Below are 24,205 nucleotides of genomic sequence, written 5' to 3'. Positions count from 1 at the left end.
ACTTCCGCCTTCTCCTCAGGGGCCGCGCCGTCATGGCGCCGCGCCAGGCCCTGAGGAGGCCGGGACGGGGACGGGGCCCCCGCGGCGGGGCGTAGGGGGCCCGGCGGGGTGTGGGGAGCCCCGCGGCTCCCTCTGGCCCTCGGCGTCCTCGGGGAGCGGGAGGCGGCGGCTGCGCTGGGGTAAAAGCCGCGGCGCGAGCCCCGGGAGCCGCCAGAGGGCGGCGGGCGCCCGTGGAAAGCGTCGGTGAGGAGCGGCAGGGGAAGGGGCTGGGGGTCCGGGCGGTGCCTCGGGGCTCAGCGCCTTCGTTGGGGTCGCTGGGTTCGGTTTCGTGAGAAACTAAGTTGTGTTTTTGCGGTAGAGAACTCACCTTCCGTATTCCAAGGTAGCTGTGTAGTCGTAATAAGGAGAAATGCTAAGTAGATAAGTGGACAGTAGAAGGCCTCGCTGTTCCAAAATAAGGTAGAAGCTTGAGAAAAACAGGATGGGCAGTGTGAGAACGGTAAAACAAAGATCACAAGTTCTCAAAACATAGGGAAAAAAAAAAAAAGGAAAAAGGAGAAATTAAAGGGTTGATCAAAAAATTGTGCATATATGGTATAGCGGAGTGTCGAGTAGCTTGTGAACCTGTAGTACTCAGCCAATGAGGAAGCAGGGGAGGTGATCAGGTGTTGGGTAATAGGGAGTAAAAGGTTACGATTTGTTTACTAAAATGCACTCCTAATTGACAGGACGCCTGCCATTGCAATTGTGAATATAATAGCTTCACAGAAGGTCCTGTCTGGAGAAAATTATTGAGATTTTTCTCACAGTTTGAAAGCCAGCAGATCTTCTGCGTTTGGGCTGTGTTTGCTTCTGACCAGCTGGCAGATGTTATTTCTGCCATAGAAGGCGTTACTGGGATTGAGCCCCTTGCTCTAAAAGGGTCTCTTAACATAACCTGTGGAAAAATGCAAATTCTTCTATGCTTTAACTCCCAGTTTTCAATAGAATACTTAAAATATTTGCCATGTTTTCAGGAATGTCTTCATTAAAAAGTTCAGATAGGTGACAGTATGCTTTGTTTAGATAGTTCTGAGTTGAAAAGCAATTGGAACGTGGAGCACCTGCTGATTGCTCTAAGCCCATCTTTGGGGGCACTTTTATGACTTCTTTTTTATACATTGCTGTGTTTTATTCATACTGCGTGGTGGTGTCTTGTACTGCAAGTAAAACAAAAGAGTTCTAGTTTAGCACAAATTGAAGGTGGGCCCCACTTAATGTCAAATGAATCCCTGCTCATGTATGTTCTGAAGAGAAATTTTTCACTTTGATTGGCCGTCCAGTAAAGCTTTTGCCTTTTATTGTCTCTCTCTCTTTTTTTTTTTTCCAGGCCTTTTTGCCGTAGGGAATATTTGTTTATCTGATTTTGTTCTTCCTCTGAACTACTCAGAGTAATGACTTCAGTCACTCACGTTTTTCTAGTACGCGTGTTACAGTTCTTGTTTTTACCAGAATGCTGATAACAGTGCCCCTAAGGGCCAAGGGATTGGCCGAGACTTGAACTGTTTTGTAGCAAAGTATGAACAAAATGTCAGCGTTGATTATAAAACAGCTTTTAACATATAAAAGCCATATTCAAGTCTCCTTTATCTCCTTAGCCCTCTACTTCCCTGAGGGAGTTATGGGGTGAAGAAGTGGAATTCAGTTCCTATTCTGGGTTTGTTCTGCAGTATACGTTGAAAGGAGATTTATAATTAACTATTACTGTAATAAATGTGCTTTTTCAAAGAAGGATTTATAAAGCCTTGTTTACGTCAGCTGTAGAGAACGTTTTGGTAGCTAAAGTTGGAACTCTCTGATTAACATTTCATAAAACCAAAATTCATTAAACATTTTGACTTGCCTGATTCAGGTGATTCTGTGAGTACATGAACAAAACGAGAGGACTCTTGGCTGCCTCTGTAGTTTCTGTCCAGAACTCCTGCTTCGTTTATCCTGCTTGTCAGAGCTGCTTTTCTAGGCTGGTGCTGAACCCCAAGAGGTACGTGCTGTAAGCTGTTCCATCCCGCTGGCTGTTCGCTGTCAGAGGCCTTGCAGGTATCTGAGAGCTGAGCACGAAGTTACCACTAACTAATCAGAGAAATAAATGATAACTTACATAAATATCTGAAATTGGGGCCATTTGGATTTCTTTAAAGTTCTGTAGCAGTTTGAAGATCACTAAGAATCAAGAGTTACATTGTGCCACGTGAAGTCAAAGGATAGTTCAGGAGAATGCAGATGTGTGTTAATATCTTCCAACTGCATCCCTTGCACTTCAATTCTTTGGTGCTGTTCTGAAGTTAGAAAGCATTAGTTAAAAGCCCCTGCAAATCAAACCATTTATTTTCTTTATTTCTTCTTATTCTGTGTGTTCAATGCATGATGTAATCCATTATGATTCTTCCACTTGCTGTGTGTCCAAGTAGAGATGAGCTTTCCTTTTTTTCTTCCCACTGTTAACATCCAACTTATGACACATAAAAGAACAACAAATCAATGACTATCAGCACAAAATGGAAGGAGCTGGCTTTGCAAAGGAAGGATACCTGTTGTTTCGCATGCTGAAGTCAAAGATGTAACAGCGCTACTTCCCGATGGTTTTTTTAAATCTAGGTTTTATACTAAAGTTCCAGAAAGAAAAATCCCAGTAGACAGCAAAACACAAACAGACAGAGGTGCCAAGGAATTCAGAATCCCCCAAAGGTCATTCAAAGCCCACTGTATCTCTGCAGCTTGACAACAGACTAGCATTTAATCGATCTACCAAAGAAGCCAGAGGGATTCAGTAGTGATACTGGCCCCTTGCTGAGCTTACGTTAATATTAATGCCTCAAGGGGTAAAGACTAAGAAACAATCTTATAATTTGCAATGGAATATTTGATGCATTATTCTAGTGGCATTTAAACTGCAGACCAGATCTTAGCTCGGCAGTGAAGTTCATGTGTTCAATTTGTTTTTTATTCTTTTACTGTCCCTTATCAGATTTAACTGTCTAAAGTGTGGCTGCACAGGTGAAGCTAAAGACGTAGGGTACAGATACAGATTGTCCCTGAAGATTGCCGACACAAATGATTTGTTTGACATTAGTGTGTTTGGAAGTTGCTTAGATCCATTCTTCGGTGTCACTGCAGGAAATCTGCAAAGGTAAGGAATGGATTGCGTCTGCCTGTATAACTGCTGCTTTTTCTTCAACCTCAAAAGAAAGAAAAAATGAGATGGGCTTGGATGGTGGGGAGACAAATGGGAAAAAAGCTGTTAAAATGTTCCCTTCCAGCATTTCCCTAGTACCCGTCACCTTGAGAAAACGGTTAAGTTTGTTTTCTTCCTGAAATCTTGAAATTTTGATATGTATTACTCTTATGTAAGAGATCCTCCGCTTTTCTGTTGAAGATGTATTAGAGCGAGTCCAGAGGAAGCCACAAGGATGATCAGAGGGCTGCAGCACCTCTCCTGTGAAGACAGGCTGAGGGAGTTGGGGTTGTTCAGCCTGGAGAGGAGAAGGCCCCAGGGAGACCTCACAGCAGCCTGCCAGTACCTAAAGGGGGCTACAGGAAAGCTGGGGAGGGACTCTTTGTCGGGGGGTGTGGTGATAGGACAAGGGGGAGTGGCTTTAAATTACAAGAGGGTAGGTTTAGATTAGATACAAGGAAGAAATTCTTCCCTCAGAGGGTGGTGAGGCACTGTCAGAGGCTGCCCAGAGAAGCTGTGGATGCCCCATCCCTGGAGGTGTTCAAGGCCAGGCTGGATGGGGCTTTGGGCAACCTGGGCTGGTGGGAGGTGTCCCTGCCCATGGCAGGGGGGTGGAACTGGGTGATCTTCAAGGTCCCTTCCAGCCCAAGCCATTCTGTGATTTCTGTGATTTCCATTCTAAGACGAGTACCAGCTGCTAAGTGAGTTTCACCGTTTAGTTGGGCTCTTGGGTGGATCCTTCCACCTGAATTTGAGATGATGTGATTTTCTTCATCTAATGGCAAATTATGAAGTAAGTTGACTTTTCCAAAGATGTAAACATAATTTTCCCTCAAGATTTGAAAATAAGTCTTAAGGTTAAAAGAGCCTGTCAGGCCAGGAAGGCTGGGCGCTCCTCAAGAAGGAAATCTTAACGGCACAGGAGCGGTCCGTCCCCACGTGCCCGAAGACAAGCCGGCGTGGAAGAAGACCGGCCTGGCTCAACAGAGAGTTGCGGCTTGTGCTTAGCAGAAAAAAGAGGGTTTATAATCTTTGGAAAAAAGGGCGGGCCGCTGAGGAGGACTACAAGGATGTAGCGAGGCTGTGCAGGGACAAAATTAGAAAGGCCGAAGCTCATCTGGAGCTCAATCTGGGTACTGCCATTAAAGACAACAAAAAATCCTTTTACAAATATATCAACGCGAAACGGAGGACTAAGGAGAATCTCCATCCTTTACTGGATGCGGGGGGAAACCTAGTTACTAAGGATGAAGAAAAGGCTGAGGTGCTTAATGCCGCCTTTGCCTCAGTCTTTAGCGGCAATACCGGTTGTTCTCTGGATACCCAGTGCCCTGAGCTGGCGGAAGGGGATGGGGAGCAGGATGTGGCCTTTGCTATTCATGAGGAAATGGTTGGCGACCTGCTAAGAAGCTTGGATGTGCGCAAGTCGATGGGGCCGGATGGGATGCACCCGAGGGTACTGAAAGAACTGGCGGAGGAGCTGGCCAAGCCGCTTTCCATCATTTATCGGCAGTCCTGGCTATCGGGGGAGGTCCCAGTTGACTGGCGGCTAGCAAACGTGACGCCCATCTACAAGAAGGGCCGGAGGGCAGACCCGGGGAACTATAGGCCTGTTAGTTTGACCTCAGTGCCAGGGAAGCTCATGGAGCAGATTATCTTGAGGGTCATCACGCGGCACCTACAGGGCAACCAGGCGATCAGGCCCAGTCAGCATGGGTTTATGAAAGGCAGGTCCTGCTTGACGAACCTGATCTCCTTCTATGACAAAGTGACACGCTTAGTGGATGAGGGAAAGGCTGTGGATGTGGTCTACCTTGACCTCAGTAAGGCTTTTGATACCGTTTCCCACAACATTCTCCTCAAGAAACTGGCTGCTCGGGGCTTGGACTGGCGTACGCTTCGCTGGGTTAGAAACTGGCTGGATGGCCGGTCCCAGAGAGTTGTGGTGAATGGAGTCAAATCCAGTTGGAGGCCGGTTACTAGTGGAGTCCCCCAGGGCTCGGTACTGGGGCCGGTCCTCTTTAATATCTTTATCGATGATCTGGATGAGGGGATCGAGTGCACCCTCAGTAAGTTTGCAGATGACACCAAGTTAGGTGCGTGTGTCGATCTGCTCGAGGGTAGGAAGGCTCTGCAGGAGGATCTGGATAGGCTGGACCGATGGGCTGAGGTCAACTGTATGAAGTTCAACAAGGCCAAGTGCCGGGTCCTGCATCTGGGGCACAACAACCCCAAGCAGCGCTACAGGCTGCGAGATGAGTGATTGGAAAGCTGCCTGGCAGAGAAGGACCTGGGAGTATTGGTTGATAGTCAGCTGAGTATGAGCCAGCAGTGTGCTCAGGTGGCCAAGAAGGCCAACAGCATCCTGGCCTGTATAAGAAGCAGTGTGGCCAGCAGGTCTAGGGAAGTGATTGTGCCCCTGTACTCGGCTCTGGTGAGGCCGCACCTCGAGTACTGTGTTCAGTTTAGGCCTCTCACTGCAAGAAGGACATGGAGGTGCTCAAGAGAGTCCAGAGAAGGGCAACGAAGCTGGTGAGGGGTCTGGAGAACAAGTCTTATGAGGAGCGGCTGAGGGAGCTGGGCTTGTTCAGCCTGGAGAAGAGGAGGCTCAGGGGCGACCTTATCGCTCTCTATAGGTACCTTAAAGGAGGCTGTAGCGAGGTGGGGGTTGGTCTATTCTCCCACGTGCCTGGTGACAGGACGAGGGGGAATGGGCGAAAGTTGCGCCAGGGGAGGTTTAGGTTGGCTATTAGGAAGAGCTTCTTTACCGAAAGGGTTGTTAGGCATTGGAATGGGCTGCCCAGGGAAGTGGCTCAGTCACCATCCCTGGAGGTCTTTAAAAGACGTTTAGATGTAGAGCTTAGTGATATGGTTTAGTGGAGTACTTAGTGTTAGGTCGGAGGTTGGACTCGATGATCTTGAGGTCTCTTCCAACCTAGAAATCTGTGTCTGTGTCTGTTTGTGGTGGTTTTTTTGTTTGGTTGGTTGGTTTTGGTGTTTGGGTTGGGTTTTTTTGGTTGGTTTTTTTTTTGGTTGGTTGGGTTAGGTTTTTTTGTCATATTTTTAATTTGCCTGGGTTGTTTGGTTTGGGGGGGTGTGGATTTTTAGTTGTTTTTCTGTTGTTGTCATTTGGCTGTTCTTACAGTTAGGATTAAGAAAAAAGTGTGCGTCTTACAGCTTTTTTTTAATGGGACCAGGTTTTCCTTTAGCATTGAGGGATTTCTAAGAAAGGCTGTTAGTCCTTAGAGTCTGACCACCCACATAAAAAGCTTCAGACTTTCTGATATGTCAAACTGCTATGATAAGATAATCAGATATGTTCCCTTTTTCTTTCTCTCTGTTTTTATTTTCCACTGATTCGTGTTATCATCGGGTCAAAGATAACTCTTTTTAAATCCCATATTAACAGCATTAAAAATGCTCTTATGGGAGTCATTCTACACTAGACCACTGTACTACTGTGAACTGTGAAAAGCAAAACTATTTGCATGGCTTAATATGGATGCTGCCATCGCTGTAAAGATGCAGGCAGAAAGGATGTGTAACTAACAGCAGCGTATATGGCAGCATTATAACATGTAAATCATTGTGCTGATCCAAAAATTGGAGCCGCGCAAGGAACACCCAAATGTTGTATGTATATTAAACCTATACAAAGTATTGTTTGCTCTTATTTCACTGTAACAAATTGAGTGAACGAAACAATTCAGTTTAGAGGTTCACAGTTTCCTGTGTTCATTGTTTAGTTTAAGCTACCACGGTATCTTCTCTTAATTCTTCATTCTGTTTAATTTAAGCTGCCACAGTATCATCTACCTCCACTACAGCTGAACTGCTATGTAAATCTTCCTGCGTCGATGCATTATTTCTGTATGTTTTTACTCAAGGTGTATTGAAGACTTTAATCAGCTGTCAGGAGAAACAAACAGAGATGCATCTCCGGGAGTGTTAGTTGAAGCAGTTGAAACCTGTTTCATTGGAAAAAGATTTATATTTGGAGTGAAGGTAATTTTTAATCCATATTACACTCTTATAATGAGTTTTTTCATTAGCTTGTAGCCAGCTGGGGGCATAGACTTATCAAGACATTTTTTCAGAATGTCAGTATCCTGAGGATAAAATTTAGGGCTAGAATATGGGAATGATTCTGCTCCTCTTCCTCAGACGTCTGTGTTATTTTAAATGAGTCACATTCAAAAGCCATCTTGAATGGCACTAGTCAGCTTGACAGCTTGTCAGGGCTGCTTTTCAGAGAGGCTGAGCAATGCCAGCTCCTGTGGATGTCAGTAACAGCTTGGAATCTGTATTAACAAAAAAAAAAGCATATACAGTTCAAGCATGAAACAGACTGCCTTTGCAAGCCTTGCCTTACCTTTCCCATGCTGCATAGTCTTCTGGTTTCTGAAATGTAGGGAGATGCACACATCCCCTTGCAGCATTTTGACATTTCTGGATTTAAGAGTGTTTAAAAATGGTGATAAAGTACAGCTGTTCAACATATGCGTCTGTGGTTTGCCTGTGTGCTTAACAGGCTCTGAAATATTAGCTGTTTGTAATATTTCCACGGGAACTGTCTTTAAAGTTCTCTTAAAATGGTGCTTTTGAGGGTCTTTCATATTTTAAAGTCTGTGGACTAAATCTTACCTGGCTGAGGTGTTTTTCCTCACCCACAGGTACCACAAAACTTGTATCTGAGCTGAGATTTTCCTTGTGTTGTGTCGTAAGCAATGGAAATTGGAGAACCTTGTGGATTAACTTTATTTAGCTAGAACCATTCACCAGCTCTCTAGGTTTAATACCTTTACAAATATGAGTAATCCTTCTGTATATCAACAGCCTTGTTGCTGCTTATGCACACACACTGCCTGAACACGTATGCAAAGACCGTTTGCTCAGCCTGTGGCTACAGACGTTTCTATATCATTTTGTTCAGCTATGCATACGGTTGCACTCTCCCAGATAAAATTTAGAATCAACACAACATACTTTTTTAAAAAAAATACAGAGAGAGATGTATAAACATACATATATATTTTAAAATTTACCTAGAAAGGCATTTTCCTTGGCTAACAGTCTTCAATTTCAATCTTTGCACCCTGCATGGACTCAGGGAATAGAAGGGTGGATGAATTTGAAGACAGCTATATATGCTTTTGTCTTCTCTGGCATTGTCAGACCTTCAGGGGGAGATAAAAGAAGGTTTATCCGCTTCTCAAAACATTAAATCCTCCCTCTGCTTTTAATATCACTTTATACCTGCTGTTTCTTTGGAGAGTGGAGCAGGTGTTACAAGGAATTGCAGCTGAAACTCCTTTGAAATACTACTCTCTAAATATATCTGAGAAGATAAAGGTTGTAAATTATTTCCATTTCATGGAGGTATCGCATAGAAAATAACATGCTGGCTTTGGTAGCTCAGCTGCCGACTCAGGTATCTGGTACCAGAGTGCTTCGCTTCAAGTACTGCCCAGTGCCTCCTAGACAAAAGAAAAGCACTGCCATTAGGCAGCTCGCCAGTTGCACGGAACTGTACTGGAGGAAGCTGTGGAGCACCCAGTGCCCTAATGGGAGGAAGAAAATTTGTGTGAAGTTCTTTCTTAGAATTCTTGGTTGTTTTTCCAGCTCCAAAACTCTGCGTAATTGCAGCAAGCAAAGTGCCTCTTGCTGTGATGCCCTTTATAGCCCTTGCCAGTTCTTATTTCCCAGGGAGTGCTGCTTTGTGTGACAGACTGCTTTGTCTTCTCTTTGCTGCAGGTTCTGACCTAAAAGAGATACCTAAATTTAAGCCTGACTTAAAAGGCGTGCCTTAATTGTTTTTTTTCTGTCTTAAACCAAAGCATTATACTAATTTTTCCTTTCCCCCCTCAGGGTTGTGCAAGTGAGGATGGAGGGTGTTCTTTTGCCAGCAGCATCTTGCAAAACTGTTCCAGAATTAACAGAGGTACAAAAACCCTTACAGCTTGCCAGATCTTCCTGCCAAATGCTGCTGTTACTGGCTTTACTGTTATCAGCTACTTTCATCGGCTCCTGCAGTCCAGGAAATTCGGGAACCATAATAACAGCTCACACTTACCTGATTCATTGTCACCTCCAATAGGTGAACCTGTCAGCGAGCTCAGCAGCTTGTCTAGCTGGAACAGAAGCTCCTGTTTTGTTCAGTCTAGTGGCGGAGAAAGTTTTTTAGGGTGCTGGCAGCAGTCCTTCAGCCTGACTTCATCTGTTGCTTGGGTAACAGCGGAAGACTTTCCCACTCTGGAAGTGGGAAAGCTGGTGAGTGAACAGCATGAAGAAGAGGGGAGGCCTGTCTCTGCAGAATCGTGCAGTGTAAGCCTTAACAATCAAACTCTTTGGGAGTCACAGTTTTGCAGCTCTTCAGTGAGGGAAGAGAATAAAGAGGAGGAGGATGAATTAAATTCACAGCCTAGTCAGACTGACAGAATCTGTGCAACTGATAAATTAGAGAGAATTTGCTCTTCAGAGACTAAGTGTTCACTTCCAGACAGTTCCAGGTTGTTAAAAAATCCCTCAGAGTTTGGAGTAAAAAGCGTTTACCCAAAGACTAATATTGGAAACGATTCTTACAAAGAAAAATCCCCAAGCTCCCTTTTTTACGACAGACGTACCTCAACTTCTAATCATGTAACTGGAGTGTCTCAGACGGACTCCATGCTTTGGGAGGAGCTCCCGTTCTCAGAAAGCCTAAAGGAATTTTTAGCCAGAATAGAAAGTGAGAGTTTTGTAACGTCACCCCGTCTTGATGCAGGCCAACATACCGCCCTTGAAAGCAGCAAGTTGCGTGTAGATCTTAACAAATCGTATCCCAGGCAAGCCCCAGGAGGTGGTGGTTTACCTGAAGAGAGCATATCGGGGACGTTCTTGCAACCAGCAGGGAAAGATAGTTGGGAGAGCATATCATTTGCTTGGCATCAATCAAATTCAAATCCTGTGAGTGATGAGGTGTCACAACATGAGTCTTTCTGTAGCATTTTATCTTCAGCTGACAAGGAATGTGGAGCATCTTGCGTTATACCGAACCCTCATCTACTTACTCCATCACAGTCCTTACCAGTTACATCAGAGTATTCTGCTTCCAAAAGAAACAGACAGCCCAAAGAAGCAAATACTGAAGTTTCAAAGTCAGCTTGTCCTTTTATCAATCTGCAGCGTGCTGCTGAACATGAAACCTTCTGTTTACAAAGGAGCAAGAGAGCTACCTGCGTGCAGTCTGCGCGTGATAGCTGTTTAGCTGGTAGTGGAAATAAAGAAAATTCTTCTTATGTAGCAAACCAAAGAAAAGATTTTATATTCACAGGGACGTGGGACTCTGATCCAGCAATTCCCAACAACACAAGGAGGATGTATGAAAGAGAATTAAAAACATTGACAGAACTGCAAGGAAATACTTTCAAAAGCATAAATAAGAGAGAGATGATATGGAACAGTAGCTGCCCTGAAGGCAGCTACAATGCTTCTGCTGATCTCTTTGATACAAGTGAGGTAGCAAAAACTGTAGAGTTCTTAAATAAGTCATGTAACTCTCTGATACAGGAAGATACTTTGACAGGAAAGGTCACAACTCCTGAACTGGGGCTTTTTCCTGTGGATGTTCCCTGTAACAGTTTAAAACAGACCCCTTCCCTACATAGGTCCCCTCTTGCTTTTCGTAAACACAGTACACCAGTAGCTTACCCCTTCTATGATTCAGAATGCAATTCAGTTAGTGCTCAAGGCTTTGTTCCTTATTCAGAGTCAACTCCTGTGGCAAAACCTATCCAAAAACTGTGGCCTTTGGGGGAACAAAGCTCTTTTGTCACTATATTCACCCCTAAAAATCCTGCTAAAATCCGTTCCAAATGCAAGCGATCTAGGGCTTCCTTTCAAAACGCTCAGTTACAGCAGCTTACTGGCAGGTTAGTGAAACGTGAAAAGCTGAGTAACAGGGAAGAGAAAGAAAGTGATAGCTCTGTTTCACAGCTGTTCCAGAACAGCCAGTTGCCTGCTGACTTTGAGGAGTGGATCCCTCCATCTGCAAACAAAAGACAGAAACTTACTGCATCTTTAGGCTTAAAAACGGCTAGCTGGGCTACTGACTCGCAAGTGACCTGTGAGCACGTGGGCAGGAACCCGATTTCTGGAAGCAAAGAGAACAGTGAAAAAGATGCATGCTTCAGAAGTGAGGGGTTAAACTCTGGGAACACAGCTGGGATTCTAGCAACTCCTGTGTCTGCAGGTACCACCAAGGCCTTGTTTTTAAATGATTCAGTCCTGGAAACTTGTTCCTCTTCAGAAGGAAAGAATCACCTCTCACATGCAAATTATTCAGGGGTTATATTGGAAGGGGCAACAGGCTGGTCTCCTGAGTTGTTCTTCCAAGCACAGAGCCCCTTTTTCCATAAGCCAAAACAGTAAAAAATGATTATTTTATGCTGTGTTATTTTAAATTATTTTTAAGACTTTTTTTTTTAGAATGACTCGTGAAGAAAAGAGCTGTTTAAAAACAATTTTTATATACTTTTTGGCGTATGTCTTCCTAAGATTATCTGCTTGTTTGCAGAGCTTTGTACAATAGAGATGGGGAAGAGAGAATTCTGCTGTTACTTTATCTTACTGTAAATTAAAACATGCAATAAACACTTATGTAAGTGTGTGAGCGTTTAATAATCTCACTTTTTCAAGTACAAATAGGTGAAGTATTTTATGTTTCACTATTGTCTCTTCCTCACAAGAAGAGCCCCTGGAGTCTGTGTCCCTTCCAGGTTCTTACTGGATGACTCTGGGGATCGATCTGAGATCGAACACGCTGCTTCTGCAGTCGAGCAGGATATCGGTGAGCTATGCCCCAAGAGCACAGGTGTGCTGAGACTGCAGCATTTCTGCAAGCTGTGAGAAGAGAACAGTTTCTCATGACTACGCAGCGAGTCTATAGGTAAATAGACTACAAAAAAGTTCTTCCATAGCTGGTGGTGGTGGTTTTCTTTCTGTTGTTGTTGTCCCTGTCCCTCCGTGTCCTTTCCCCCCTCCTTACAGTTCAGGAAATTGAAGCACAGGTTCAGATTTGTCCAGTAGTAAGAGAGCCTGAAGCCTAGTTCTGGATATAACTGAAAGACCCTAGGCAGCAAACCATTTTTTCTCCTTGCTGTCCAAGATACTCGAGCACAGCCCAGAATTTCTTCCTGCTGTTTGAGGCTGCTGCAACAGTAGGTGGCAGTGCAAGAGGCTGGGCTGGGTAGGGTCTTAAATGCCAAAGCCCAGATCTCTGTAGTCCGTGGGTCCTAAACATAAATGGAAGAAAATAAACATCCAGTTATTGATGGAAAAAAAAAAGGGGGCAGAATTAAAGGTAATTAGATGAGATGACTAAAGGCATGACGAACATCGTACCTGTGAGTGGGGTCACTTGTTAAGTGCTGTGCCAGTGACGCCAGCCTAAACCCCGAGGGCAGAGTGCAGCAGTGATGTGCTCTGACACACAGACCCCTGCGCAGGACTGCCTGACACAGCTGAAGGGGCACGCCAGTACCAGAAGAGGCTGTGTAGTTGTTACGTGCTGTTCGTGAGTTGCCCGGCTGAGCTGCAGGCGTGCAGCAAGGCTGTAGGGTGAGCCTATGCGAGCCAGTCTGGATTTGTGTGTGCGCCTGCATTTACTGGTGTTACACCTGTTCAAATAAAATCCTACTCGATGAGTCTGTTAAGGGGAAGCAGAAAGGGAGTAAGAAATGTAGCCTATCTGGAAATGGTGAGTCTGAATTTATATCTTATGTAGAAGAAATAAAGGGAAAGACAGCATTACCCACATCGACATCACTGAGCACAGGGAAGGAGCTGTTGAAGGGTTGTTAAGGGATTGGTGCCCTATCCAATAAAGCACATGCTCGAAACCAGTCTCCCACATAAGATGAGACTGGTGCCACTGGCTCTTAAAGCACTCCCTTGTGATGAGCTGGACAAACACCCAGCCGGACAAAAACCCTATCATGGGGGTTTGATCTGATCTGAGTGATAGGCCAGACCTGATGCATCTAGCACTAAAACACTGCCAGAACTCCTACATTGTGTACCTGACCGTGCCTTGACTTGAAACGTTTCATCCAAAGTAAGTGCTTTTATTCAGTGGCAAATTTATCCCTGTACTACACTTAGAAGTAGTTTCATACAAGCTGATATGATGCAATTATGGGGGGGGGGGAATAAAAAAAAAAAACTAAAACACAGCATGTTTAACACTGAAGGTAATTAATAGAACACCTGAAAAAACACCAAGTTTGTGGTTGATTCCTTAACCTTAGAAAGACATAAACTGAGATTAGATTTTAAATTAGATGGGACCGTCTGTACGATAGCATTGACATTCATGCAGGGCAGCCAGAGCCCTCTGTTTTATGCAAGAGGACTGCACCAATAATACCGAAAAGTACTGTTGTGTGACAGATGCCAGTCAGTGAACTGGCATCTGGGCAGAGTGCCCCAGGTGCTCTAGAGGAAGGATTTGTATAGGAGAGAGGATGGAGGCAGGCAGCTGTGGTGTTCTCACTCTTGCAGCCTGTGGGGCTTGCATTTCTCCCCCTGTGCAGGTTGTTCCCTTTTTGTCGGAAGCCTTTGTGCTCCTACAGTGTTTCCAGCCCCATCTACACGTAGCAAAGCCTGGCACAAGCTTCCTTCTGTAAAATGACCTTGCTTCTGCACCTTTCAATCTAATCTTTTCTATTCTTTTCTCTTCTGTTCTACTGAACAAGAAGAAGGTTGCACATCCCAGAGGTTACATGGTTCTTGCAAGGAAGAGCAGCCCCTCCAGCCCAGGGAGCAGCGCCTACGTCCCTGCAGTGCCAGGCTGGGCCAGCTGCACATCCTGCACAGGCAGCCTTGCTCCACACCCCAGCTAGTCTCTTACTCTCCCCAGGCGGAAGCTGGCTGGGCTTCTCCAGCCATCACCCCCACAGGGAGCACACTCCAGCCCTCACCTCGTTCAGCAAATGCTCAGTTCCCAAACTGAGCTTCAAGGATGTTTTCTTCCCCTCCCTTTGCCCAGTTCCTGCTTAGAAGCACGCAGGGACCTTTCCCTCCGCAAATACCTTTTCCTGTTTTAGTGCTGACTCAGATTGCCTGCTTCCTGGGGAAACGCAGAACAGATGGTCCAGCCCTCATGGCAGACATTTACCGAGGAAAGACTTTCAAGGTCGGTGGAAGAGGCAATAAAAGACACATGGTGTCTTCAAGCTTCACAGCTCATTTCTCACTGTAAGTGTAAGCAGAAGGGAGGAAATCTGATCTCCAGGATGTCAGAGTGCAAACTTTATATATGGACCAAAAGGCTTAAATCAGGAGAAAAAATCTCCTTTTTGGATCTCAACCCCACAGAAAGGCAGATCACTGGGGAAGTCCAGCAGAAGAAGCTGTCTTCTGTGGGCATGAAGAGCATGTTGAAGGCTGAAGAGAACTAGAATTAAAAAAAAAAAAAAAAAAGGCAGTGGGACAAAGAATATGAACCAACTCAAGCATCCAAACATCACCTTCATCCACACAACCCCAGCATCCTGCTAGGACAAGAGTTTAACCAGCTACAGGTTTCAATACCCTGGAGTGAGGATGCTCCCTCTGTCAAATACCACCCTCTGGTGACTGCAATTCGCATTTCTTTGGCATTTCCAACATGGCTATGAAGTCTCTGGTTGCCAATATTATTTTTTTTTCTTTTGCTCTAGTGCAAAGGGACAGTGCTCCCATGGACAACAGCTCTGCCTCTGCTCTTGCTACGCTGAACCCAAGCAGAAAGTCCTCAGCAGCCATTCAGCTGTAGGTCCGAATTAAATCACATCCTCCTAAAGGAATCAGTTTGTCTCATGTTAAAGGCAACTTTGCTTTGCAGATCAAATGGAAACAAAACTCAAACATCACAATCAGGCAAATCAGACACTTTAAACGCCAGCTGGAAAGGATTAAACATTTATTTACATACAGATACATATGTAAGCAATTTCTAAGTATAAAAAGGACATTCAAATAAACATGAAGCATCATACATTCATCATCCTGGTCATCCAAAATACATTCCTTTCTCAACCCCACTGTACCACACTTGAAAACAGGAACTTAGCAAAAAAAAAAAAACAAACACAAGCAGACAGGTCCAATGGTTCTGACAGTCTATGGTTCACAGTTTGGCGATTTGCTAACACCTAAACCCTTTCCAAAGACAGCACTATCCCAGCAACTCGAGATAAATGGTCTGACCAAATGCAGGGCATTTTCTCCACTGAAACGGTTGTGCTTGATCATCATGAAACGTGTCCACTCCTCATCCTTTTGGCCATGTGTTTAGGACATTTAAGCAACCGGGGTTCTTGCTAGAATTCTGTACATTGTGCTAAATTCACAGTTGTTGGGGAAAATACAGCAGGTCTTTGCAAAACAGCTGAATGTGTGGGAAAAGCTCCAGTCCAGGAAATTCCTTTAATGCTGTGACTTCACTGGCATGGAAGTTGCAAACAAAATGCCGCTTTTAGTGCATAAGCAGGCTTCTAAACTACAATTAAAGCTACAGATCATGGTATGAAATGTACTTTGTTCGTGGTGTAAAAAGAATTACGTGCTTCAGTATTGATTTGTTAGTTATCAAAGCTGAGAGTAATTCAGTTTCTCTTCTGTGGAGATGAAAACACCTTTATAACTTCTCTAAAAATTGTCATAGCTTTTCAGGAAAGAGGAAACATTTTAGACGAAAAAAAACTAAACGTAAGGCAGAGTACGGAGAACTTGTCAGTTAGATAACATTACAAAGGGTAACAAGCCAGTAAACATAAAATTAAAATGCCTACTCAATGTATTAATGAATTCAGATGGGATCTGGGTGAGTCTTTCTGTATAGATCAAAGGCAGTTGGGCAAAAAAAACTCAATCTGAAAATTCACAGAAGAGCCAAATATGTGCAGCAGAACAGAGTGAAGTGGAAATAAAAGAGGAGTAGAAAGAGGCTTGTCCCATATTGACAGCTGAGTGACTGCAGCTGCTCCAGTCCCAGGGGGTTTATTTATTTATTTTTCTTTTGTAAACAGCTGTGGGGAGTGAAATGGCTGTGACATATCTGCAGTGCATCTTGTCTTGCTAAAAAACATGGCACGTTTTAAACTATTCCTCTAAAATCCAGTGAGAGACTTGTCGCTCAAAGCCAGCATAGCACCAAGCAGTGGGTTTCCCCGCTCCCCTCATTAGATGGCCTTTTCTCCCCCAAAACATTGGCTTAAGTTGTTGTTGTTTGTTTTTTTTTTTTCCTTCAGTGCTATGTGGAGGCCCATGCTAAGGCTTTCTTCCAAACAGCTTGCAAGAGCAGAGGCAACAGCAGTGCCTGAAATCACCGCCGCCCTCCCCGTCACAAACCAAACATTTCATCCTCACTCCATTAAAACATCAAAACAATGTTCCCCGCTCCTTCACTCCCCTCTCCATAAAGGCTCGGCTGCTGGGGATGCTGTGGCCACTGCATTTACTACAGCTCATGCCCGCAGTGTAACCCAGTGCCTGAGTGACAGCAGAGTGCTCCCCAAGCGGAGCATCCCAATCCCAGAGCACCTCCCCAGGCGGAGAGCAGCGTCCGCCTGTGTGTTCGCGATGTACTCGCCTGCACCATCCGCCACTGTTTCTTCGCTCCTGTTGGTCCCACAAAAAGGGAAACTCCTAACAGGCTGCCCTGGCTGAGAATAGGCTTGTTGAATTAGTTAGGTTTATGCTTTCCCAGTAAGAAAGTCAGGGTGGCCCAGAAGACAAGCCATGGATGCTGACGTGAACTGCATCTTCTTAGAATCATAGGATCACAGAATATCCCAAGCTGGAAGGGACCCTCAAGGATCATCGAGTCCGACCCCTGGCTCCACACAGCGCCACCGAAAAATCAGGCCCTATGTCTGAGAGCATCGTCCAAATGCTTCTTGAACTCGGGCAGGCTTGGTGCCGTGACTGGGGAGCCTGTCCCAGTGCCCAACCACCCTAACCCTACTTCTAACAACCCATCTTCCCTGGAGAACCATTTAGCACAGCTAAAAGTGTGACTCACACAGGCCATGTCATGTCCCTAGGCACCAAGGCTGGACTCCAGAAGATGCTCAGCAGGGACAACTCCGTGGTGCCCTCACAAGCATGCATGTCCTTGGGAGCGGTGTCCCAAGATAAGCAGTGGAAAAAGCATTGGCAAAGGTGGCATCTGCTGCTTCAGCTTGAGACTCAATTATTTAATTATAGCACTAACCAGAGCTAAAATTATCTTCTGAACTTGCTGGAAAAGGAGAACGGCTTCAAAGAATGTGATCACATCCAGGAAGTGCTAATAGCTAGATATTAATGTGAAAACAGCATCAGAGAACAGCACGGCCAGCTCCTGTTTATCCACAGCCGGGAGAACTGAGCTCTTAACCCTGGCTATACTCTTAAAACCAGAACAACCTTTCCCTGACAGCATTTACTCATTGTTGTCTCGGTTTCAGCTATATGTGTGTTTTCTTTCCCCAGTTACCCAGTTGACTGTGCTCGGAGGAGCATGTAACGGAGATGACATTCCCTCTGAATCTGTGGCTCCCAACTCGTAGGGGGAAAAAAGAAAAAAAAAAAACACAACTGCACCCTTAACTCCCATAGCATAGTTTTCACTTCTGCCTTAAGATACAGCTCATTCACATGAGGGGAAAGGGTGCGATTGCATCCACGGGTGATGACAGCCGGCCACCTATCTGGGCTAGATATAGCGCAAAGGCGGCTTTGGGTCAGTTGAGCTCGGCGGTGAGCGAGGCGAGTCAGAGCAAGGCAGCAGGCTGATGTGGGAGTCTGGCATCTCAGTCAGCGCGATTACCCTGTCGTCTGTTTTTCTAGCCAAGATAAATCCTAAACAGAGGCAGATGGGAGATCTGTAACCTTTATGGGACATTTAGGTACAATTCAAGGGGGTGATCGCATTTCAAAGACACAACGGGTTCCAGTTTGGGCTGCTTTCCTTAGGATGCACTCGCCACTTGTGGGAAATCAAGTAAGTGGCTCCCCACCACTCACTATCATCAGAAAACAGGACTGTCCTTCAAAATGATGATCCTTTGTGAACAGTAACTAGAGCAATTACTACCCACAGCAGCAAGAGGACAGACTCAGTTGATATGAGCAAAGAGAAGGTGGCTTCAAGAGCCACGTTCATTCAAACAAATAAAGCTGATAAAAGATCTGAGGAAGAAAACATTTTGATATAACAGCTTTCATTGGGCTGTCACTACTAGAAGTGACCAGAGCATTTCCTTTAGCTCCAATGGGTTTTCCTGTGAGCCCTAACATACATCAGTATTTGGGAGAGTTCCCATGCTTGCTCACCGGGAATACAAAGTGTCCTCTAGAAACACATTTTCTAACTGAATAAACTCAAAAAGGTCTTCTTGGTTGATGTTGGTAGGAGCAGCACGTGTAAGGGAATGGGGTACTTTGATACTGCCAGTGACAATACAGGAGAGTCTCAGGTAAGACCCAAATTCACAATTATTAAAATCCAGAGCAATCAAAAGCTGTCATAGATGCATTTTGTAAGAGGATAGGATTGAGGAAATCCCGAGAGAACATAACCATCTCTTTATGTTGCATCTTCAGCTCCACACAGCCATCTTTCCCTTGGCACAAAGCGCTGCACACGGTACACACTGCTGGGAGAGGCTTTCTGGGACTGCGTCTCCAGTCCCATCTGACCACGATGGCACCATAGCCCCCCAAAGGGCAGCACATCCCACAGGTTTGCTTGGCATATTTTAATTGGTGGAGAATTTCACCTGTTTTCCAAGTGAATTCAGTCTCTGATTACAGAAATTATGTAAGCTCGACATCTCAGCATGATTTACGGACAGTTCTTCACGCTGGAAAGGGAGGACAAGCAGAAAAGCAGCTGATACAAAACCCTGTGGGTTTGACCATAAGTAATTGCATCTCTTGTCAGCAAAAGCTCGGGCAAGCCTGTTGTCCCACGTGTGTGCACCCACAATGCTTCTGCATCACGAATTCCAACTTTCCCTCTTTTCAAATCACTGTCTGCTGCGTCAATCTCAGTCTGCTGCTATTATCACTGATGCTGAAGGAATTCAATAGCCATTAACCGTTAAATGTAGACTAGCAGGAGCCCACTGTTACCGATACAGCTATTTCCAAAAAGACAAACAGCACCAGCAGGCTCACAGACTGTTAACGGCTGTTTCACACATTCTACAGCAAAGAACAAAGTGTCTTGTCTGACAATTCATGACATGTGGTTTTCATTAAATAATGATCACAAAGCCACTTAGCATTCAGCTCAAACACGTATCCAACTGCATACTCCAACGACTTACCTGTCGATCGAATTGAGATTTCAGTATTAGAGGTAGGAAGAGGCATCCAGTGTCCCCTTCTTCTATAGAGTTCATAATTTCACATTTTCCATCATAACTCTCTCTCTTGAAGAAAAGTTTGGACTTTTTTTTTTTTTTTTTCCCAGCGCTTGCTCTCTAATGGGGAACTCAAAATAAGAACAGAAGGGAGTCACAGCTTGTGCCAGCAGACTTGCGTTGCAAACATCTAACACAAAATACTCGTGAAAGTACCTCACAAATAGTGAGCAGAAGCACAGAACATTTAGTGTTTTACCCAAGATCATCTTAATCTGGAGAGTAGGAGCTTTGACAAATTAAATATGAGTAATATTGATTTTTAACTCAAGTGTTACCCTATGTGCAACGCCCCAAATCTTGCTCTAACCAACCTCAAAGCTGTGCAGAACCAGCTGTGTCAGGGTCTCGTGGTCTTCACAAGCTCACATCAGGCTGCATTTGGCAATTTGGGGAATGCTCAAGGAAGACAACAACGCTCTCCAGCACAGGCTGTACCACACAATCCAGAACAGCAGAAGCCACCAAATCCCACACCTTTCTAAATCCTCTAGGTTACATCATGAGCAGAGACCAAAAAGGACCAGGACAGGCCAGTGCATCAGACGACATTTCCCCAACATCTAATGCTTACAGCAGCACTTTGCAAAGTGTTACCTAAATGATAAGCAAGATTTGTACCACAATTTCTACATCTTCATTTTTAGCACTAGTCACAAAAGAAGTGACCTAAAAATAGCAAGAAAATATTAAAAAATGACATATGATACACCAGTCCCTCCTCTCTCAAAGACATGTAGAGTCAGCTCACCATTACAGATCAAAGGCACACCATGATACAGCCCAAGGAAGTCTTTTCAGGAAAATGTGAAAAAGCATTTTAAAATGCTACTTTTTTATTATTATTATTGTTTTCAGGATGAACTTACTGGCAACTTTTATGTCAATACAAAAGTTCTGTTATAATCTTCAGTAAATACCAAATGATATTAAGGTGATTAACTTTAAATTACATCATATCACAGCCACGTAACTGCCAGGAGAGATTTATCCAGATCAGCTAAACTGAACTCAAACTTCTAAAAATCATTTTCCATGAATGCATTCACTATCTTTCAATTTTGCTTTAATGTCAGTGTGTAAATTTACAATGCATTGTTCGCATATGGCACTAGAGGTGTAATAATAAATTCCATAATGCTTCCACTTCAGGGGTTTTGTAGAAAGACATTGCCTATCAGTTACACATACACTGGAGTCTGAGATTAAGAGTACAAAGCATCAAGTAAATTAAATGACTCTACAGCGCTGCATGTGAAAGCTACTCGAGCAGAGAGGAGAGAGGCCAAGAAGATACCTTCAAGAGCTCCTCAGAGAACAGTTCCATAAGGTGATCGCTGGATGGGTCAGACACAAAATGATGCCACCTGCAACCTGCTGCTATTTCCACTTCACGTTAGAAAAAAGAAAAAAAAAAAAAAAGAAAAAGAAAAACCTCTACAAAATTGTATGCCTGCCTTTCAACAGGAACTGTATCTACAAGCTTTATTTTTATCCCAGACATATTGCAGGCTCCCACTTAAAACTGTGCTCTCTTTGAACCCTTATGCACAATCAGTGCACACAAAAGATTTTGGTCGTGCCTGGTGCATTTTTTCAATTCCACCAATAACATTTCCCAAGGCTAATTTTTCACTTTAGGACAATACTAATTAGAGGAGGGACAGTTCATTTTCTTATTTATTTATTTATTTTATTTCTGGGAAGTCCTTTCATCCTGTGCTGGATATCAAAGAAGCACAGTCCTTTCTCACTATGTTCAAGCCTAGAAAAAGAGGTAATGGGATTTTAATGAACAGTGCTCATTAGCGTTCTTTTCCTAATCAGTCTAAGTTACACATTCAGAGGACAGCAATGTAGTAAGACTACGCTTGGTCTACGGAATATTTGCTGAACTGCTAGCACCAAAGGAAGCAACGGAGCTGTAGCCATGTCTTCTCAAATCCTTGTCTGAAAATGTTGAGATATAACTTCTCTTTTTTTTTTTTTTTTTAATTTCATGTTCATGAAAGTGCCTATAGATGAGAGACGTAACATTATTTTAAACACCAGTCCTCCATGAAGACACGTGGGCAGACACTATGTACACATCCTAAGAATTCACTTGGCTGGCAGTCTAGATGATTGCCAGTGTAGTCCAAGTTCAGTACTTTTGTGCTGTGTTGGTTTTTTTCTTTTACAAAGGACCAAACACATTGTTCTGTAAGAGAGATCTTGAACTCTTCAGTGTCTTCTCCAAGAGAGGTTGATCTCATCACCTGCAGAAGGAAATGCTCATGTTCTGCATTACACGAACCACTTGTCCAACTCTCCTTTTTCCTTTCCCGCTCCAGAAACTGCAAGAAAAAATTAAATTTAAACCATGTTATATTCTGCTACGTTGCCATGCATCTGGAGCTGTCAGCCTGCCATGCTTCTTCTAGGTCTGCAACCTGACTCAGGGGAAGTCAGATGGGTCAAAGTGGCAGGAATTCCCTCCGAGGAGATAAATCCCGGCAAAAAATCCTGTGGGCCCATGGCGGATGGAGAATCACACGCCAGCTCTTTAATTAAAATTACAGCAAGTCAAATAGCTGATACTTTTCCCCTCTCCTGGTAAGGGGGATGAGACATTGTTCACAAGGGTGTTCTGCCGTGCTTCACTGATCAGCCGGCAGGCTAAGTCCAGGAAGAGTTTTTCCACATTATCCGATTCTTTCGCTGAGGTTTCCAGATAGTACATGTCCTGTGCTTCGGAGAACTCTGCGGCTCTTTGCTGGGAGACTTCCCTCTTATCGGCTAAATCAATCTTATTACCTGCATTGAGGGAAGATTGTAGAGAGGGAATTAATTTGACTTCCAAAACAAAAGAAACAGAAGTTGATACGGGATGAAGAAGAGTTTGGTGCTGTACGTATGCATAGATAGGGCTTTCGACATGAAACTCTTAGTGCTTGCTCTCCCCTCCAAATAATGGATTCCCTGATACACAGGCCGGGTTCATTTAATATCAGCTCACTTAATGGAACACGCCCTGTGAACATCCAAGTCCATCAGCTTTAATTTAGTACTAGTGCATCTGTTTGCTGCTATCAACTGACATTAAAGAATTTCCATTTTAATATCTATTGAAAATTCTCCTGCTCTGGCTCTGAGGAGCACTTAAAACGTCAATTATAGCACGTGAGACACTAAGTGTGATATTTCTCATGTCGTTACAAGCTTTAAAGGCAGTCTGGTGCAGAAGGCTGCTTTCCTATCTTAATTAAATATCCCTGTGACTGATTTGGCTGCTGAGGCTGGAGCACAGACAGGCTCGGGGGCACTCACAGAGCGAGGTGGGGCAAGGAACCAGCCCCCTCCTTCAGAGAGCTCATTTTAGCAGGGAGTTGATTAATGCCTCCAGCAACCATCTGATATGATTACAGCCTATTACAGACCACTTCACTTCAAACATGATGTCTTTGCCATAAATTAATCTTACAAAGAAGGTAACAGAGCAGGGCCTGTGATAACAAGGGGCTGTGTCCAGGGACTCGCCAGGTTCGGGAGGAAACCTCCCCTGGCCTTGTGTCTGGAGCTGGTGTGAGAACCAGCAGGAGAAGACTGCGCTAGCAAGCCATCTCCCATTGCCCTTCTTTCATCCAATATTCCCCTTCTTTCTTGAGGAAGCAATTTCTTGGACAGACTGTATACACTGTGGTTACTCTTTCTAAACAAATTCTCACTCAACGTAAGCACTTTATGGGTGTTACCATGTTTAAAGCGTGTGCTGTGGAAGTTATTTACATTTTATGCTGTAGATGCTGATAATTAACTTAATGTTCCCTAAAAAATCATATGTACATTTGTTAGTCATTTATTATTTCTGAGCCATTTGTACATGTGCCATACTCTTCTTCTGGAGTGTAGTGAGTTTCCTGTATGGCAGCTCCTTAAATCCCAAGACTCACTTGCAATACCATTGGGGCATGTAAAGCTCAAAAGACCTTTAAAGACACCTTAAACATATTTTATCATCCTCTAGATTTTTCTTTTAAACAGCAAACTATTAAAGGAAATGATGACACTGCAATATGAAACTTTCCAGCTTTCCCCAAGTTATTCTTCTGTTATTCTTTGTATATTCTTGGGCCTTTAAAAGCCAAGTCCTGACTATCAGATACTGAAAGCAGAGTACGCAGAAGCATGGGTAAGCGAAATAACCTTCACCTTGCAAATAGCAGACAGATGGCCTGGGGTCTGTTTTAGCTTGAGTTGAAGCTGCTAGATTAACATGGCATTCAGTATTTATTTTTAGGTTTCCTAAAATCCAGGCAAAAATAACCAGTTTTCCAGCTCTGTCTTACCCATGAATGCTAAGATCCACAGAGCCATTGCATCCTGGTCTGGTTCCCACATCTTGTCCCACTTAAGCCAAGACTCCATCTGTCCTCAGCTATGGGGTGCATCAACACACAAGCATCACCAGCTTGAGCAGATCCTCATATATTTGTGGAGATCTGAGCTGGGAGTCACAAGGGATAAGCCTGCATTCTTAGCTCTGCCACAATCAGTGCTTCAGACCCCTATGGGACCGACC

The 24,205-nt window shown here is 44.2% G+C and overlaps 2 protein-coding genes across 6 annotated transcripts in view; one reads left to right on the top strand and one right to left on the bottom strand.

Moving 5' to 3' along the window:
• The first annotated feature begins 12 nt into the window (after positions 1–12).
• Positions 13–12,461, top strand: DDIAS (DNA damage induced apoptosis suppressor). 2 transcript variants are annotated; one of them, XM_035571210.2, is made up of 6 exons: positions 13–243; positions 1,892–2,020; positions 3,005–3,166; positions 7,099–7,216; positions 9,080–9,152; positions 11,968–12,461. In XM_035571210.2, exons 2-6 carry the CDS (start codon positions 1,908–1,910, stop codon positions 12,069–12,071), a joined length of 570 nt encoding a protein of 189 aa, XP_035427103.1. In that variant the 5' UTR covers positions 13–243; positions 1,892–1,907; the 3' UTR covers positions 12,072–12,461. The 2 variants fall into 2 exon arrangements, with proteins under 2 accessions (XP_035427103.1, XP_035427102.1); XM_035571209.2 differs by lacking the exon at positions 11,968–12,461 and having other exon boundaries at positions 17–243; positions 9,080–11,876.
• A 4,020-nt stretch (positions 12,462–16,481) lies between these two features.
• Positions 16,482–24,205, bottom strand: part of RAB30 (RAB30, member RAS oncogene family) — a 46,939-nt gene continuing 39,215 nt past the window's right edge. For all 4 annotated transcript variants that reach the window (XM_035571208.2, XM_035571206.2, XM_035571207.2 and 1 more), the window contains one exon: positions 16,482–22,440. In XM_035571208.2, coding sequence (XP_035427101.1) covers positions 22,190–22,440 — 251 coding nt within the window. In that variant the 3' untranslated portion in view covers positions 16,482–22,189. The remainder of the gene's footprint in view (positions 22,441–24,205) is intronic.

This window comes from Cygnus atratus, chromosome 1 (genome assembly GCF_013377495.2).
Source record: "Cygnus atratus isolate AKBS03 ecotype Queensland, Australia chromosome 1, CAtr_DNAZoo_HiC_assembly, whole genome shotgun sequence".
Classification (NCBI taxonomy): Eukaryota; Metazoa; Chordata; class Aves; order Anseriformes; family Anatidae; genus Cygnus; species Cygnus atratus.
Note: the sequence above shows the minus strand (reverse complement) of the source record. Positions and strands in the feature narration are given on the sequence as shown.

Excerpts from the sequence above, each read along its gene's own strand:
- DDIAS (XM_035571209.2), top strand. The coding sequence starts at position 1,908 with ATGAACAAAACGAGAGGACTCTTGGCTGCCTCTGTAGTTTCTGTCCAG. Across the intron at positions 3,167-7,098 it reads ACTGCAGGAAATCTGCAAAG|GTGTATTGAAGACTTTAATC; the intron begins GTAAGGAATGGA and ends TTTTTACTCAAG. Across the intron at positions 7,217-9,079 it reads GATTTATATTTGGAGTGAAG|GGTTGTGCAAGTGAGGATGG; the intron begins GTAATTTTTAAT and ends TTCCCCCCTCAG.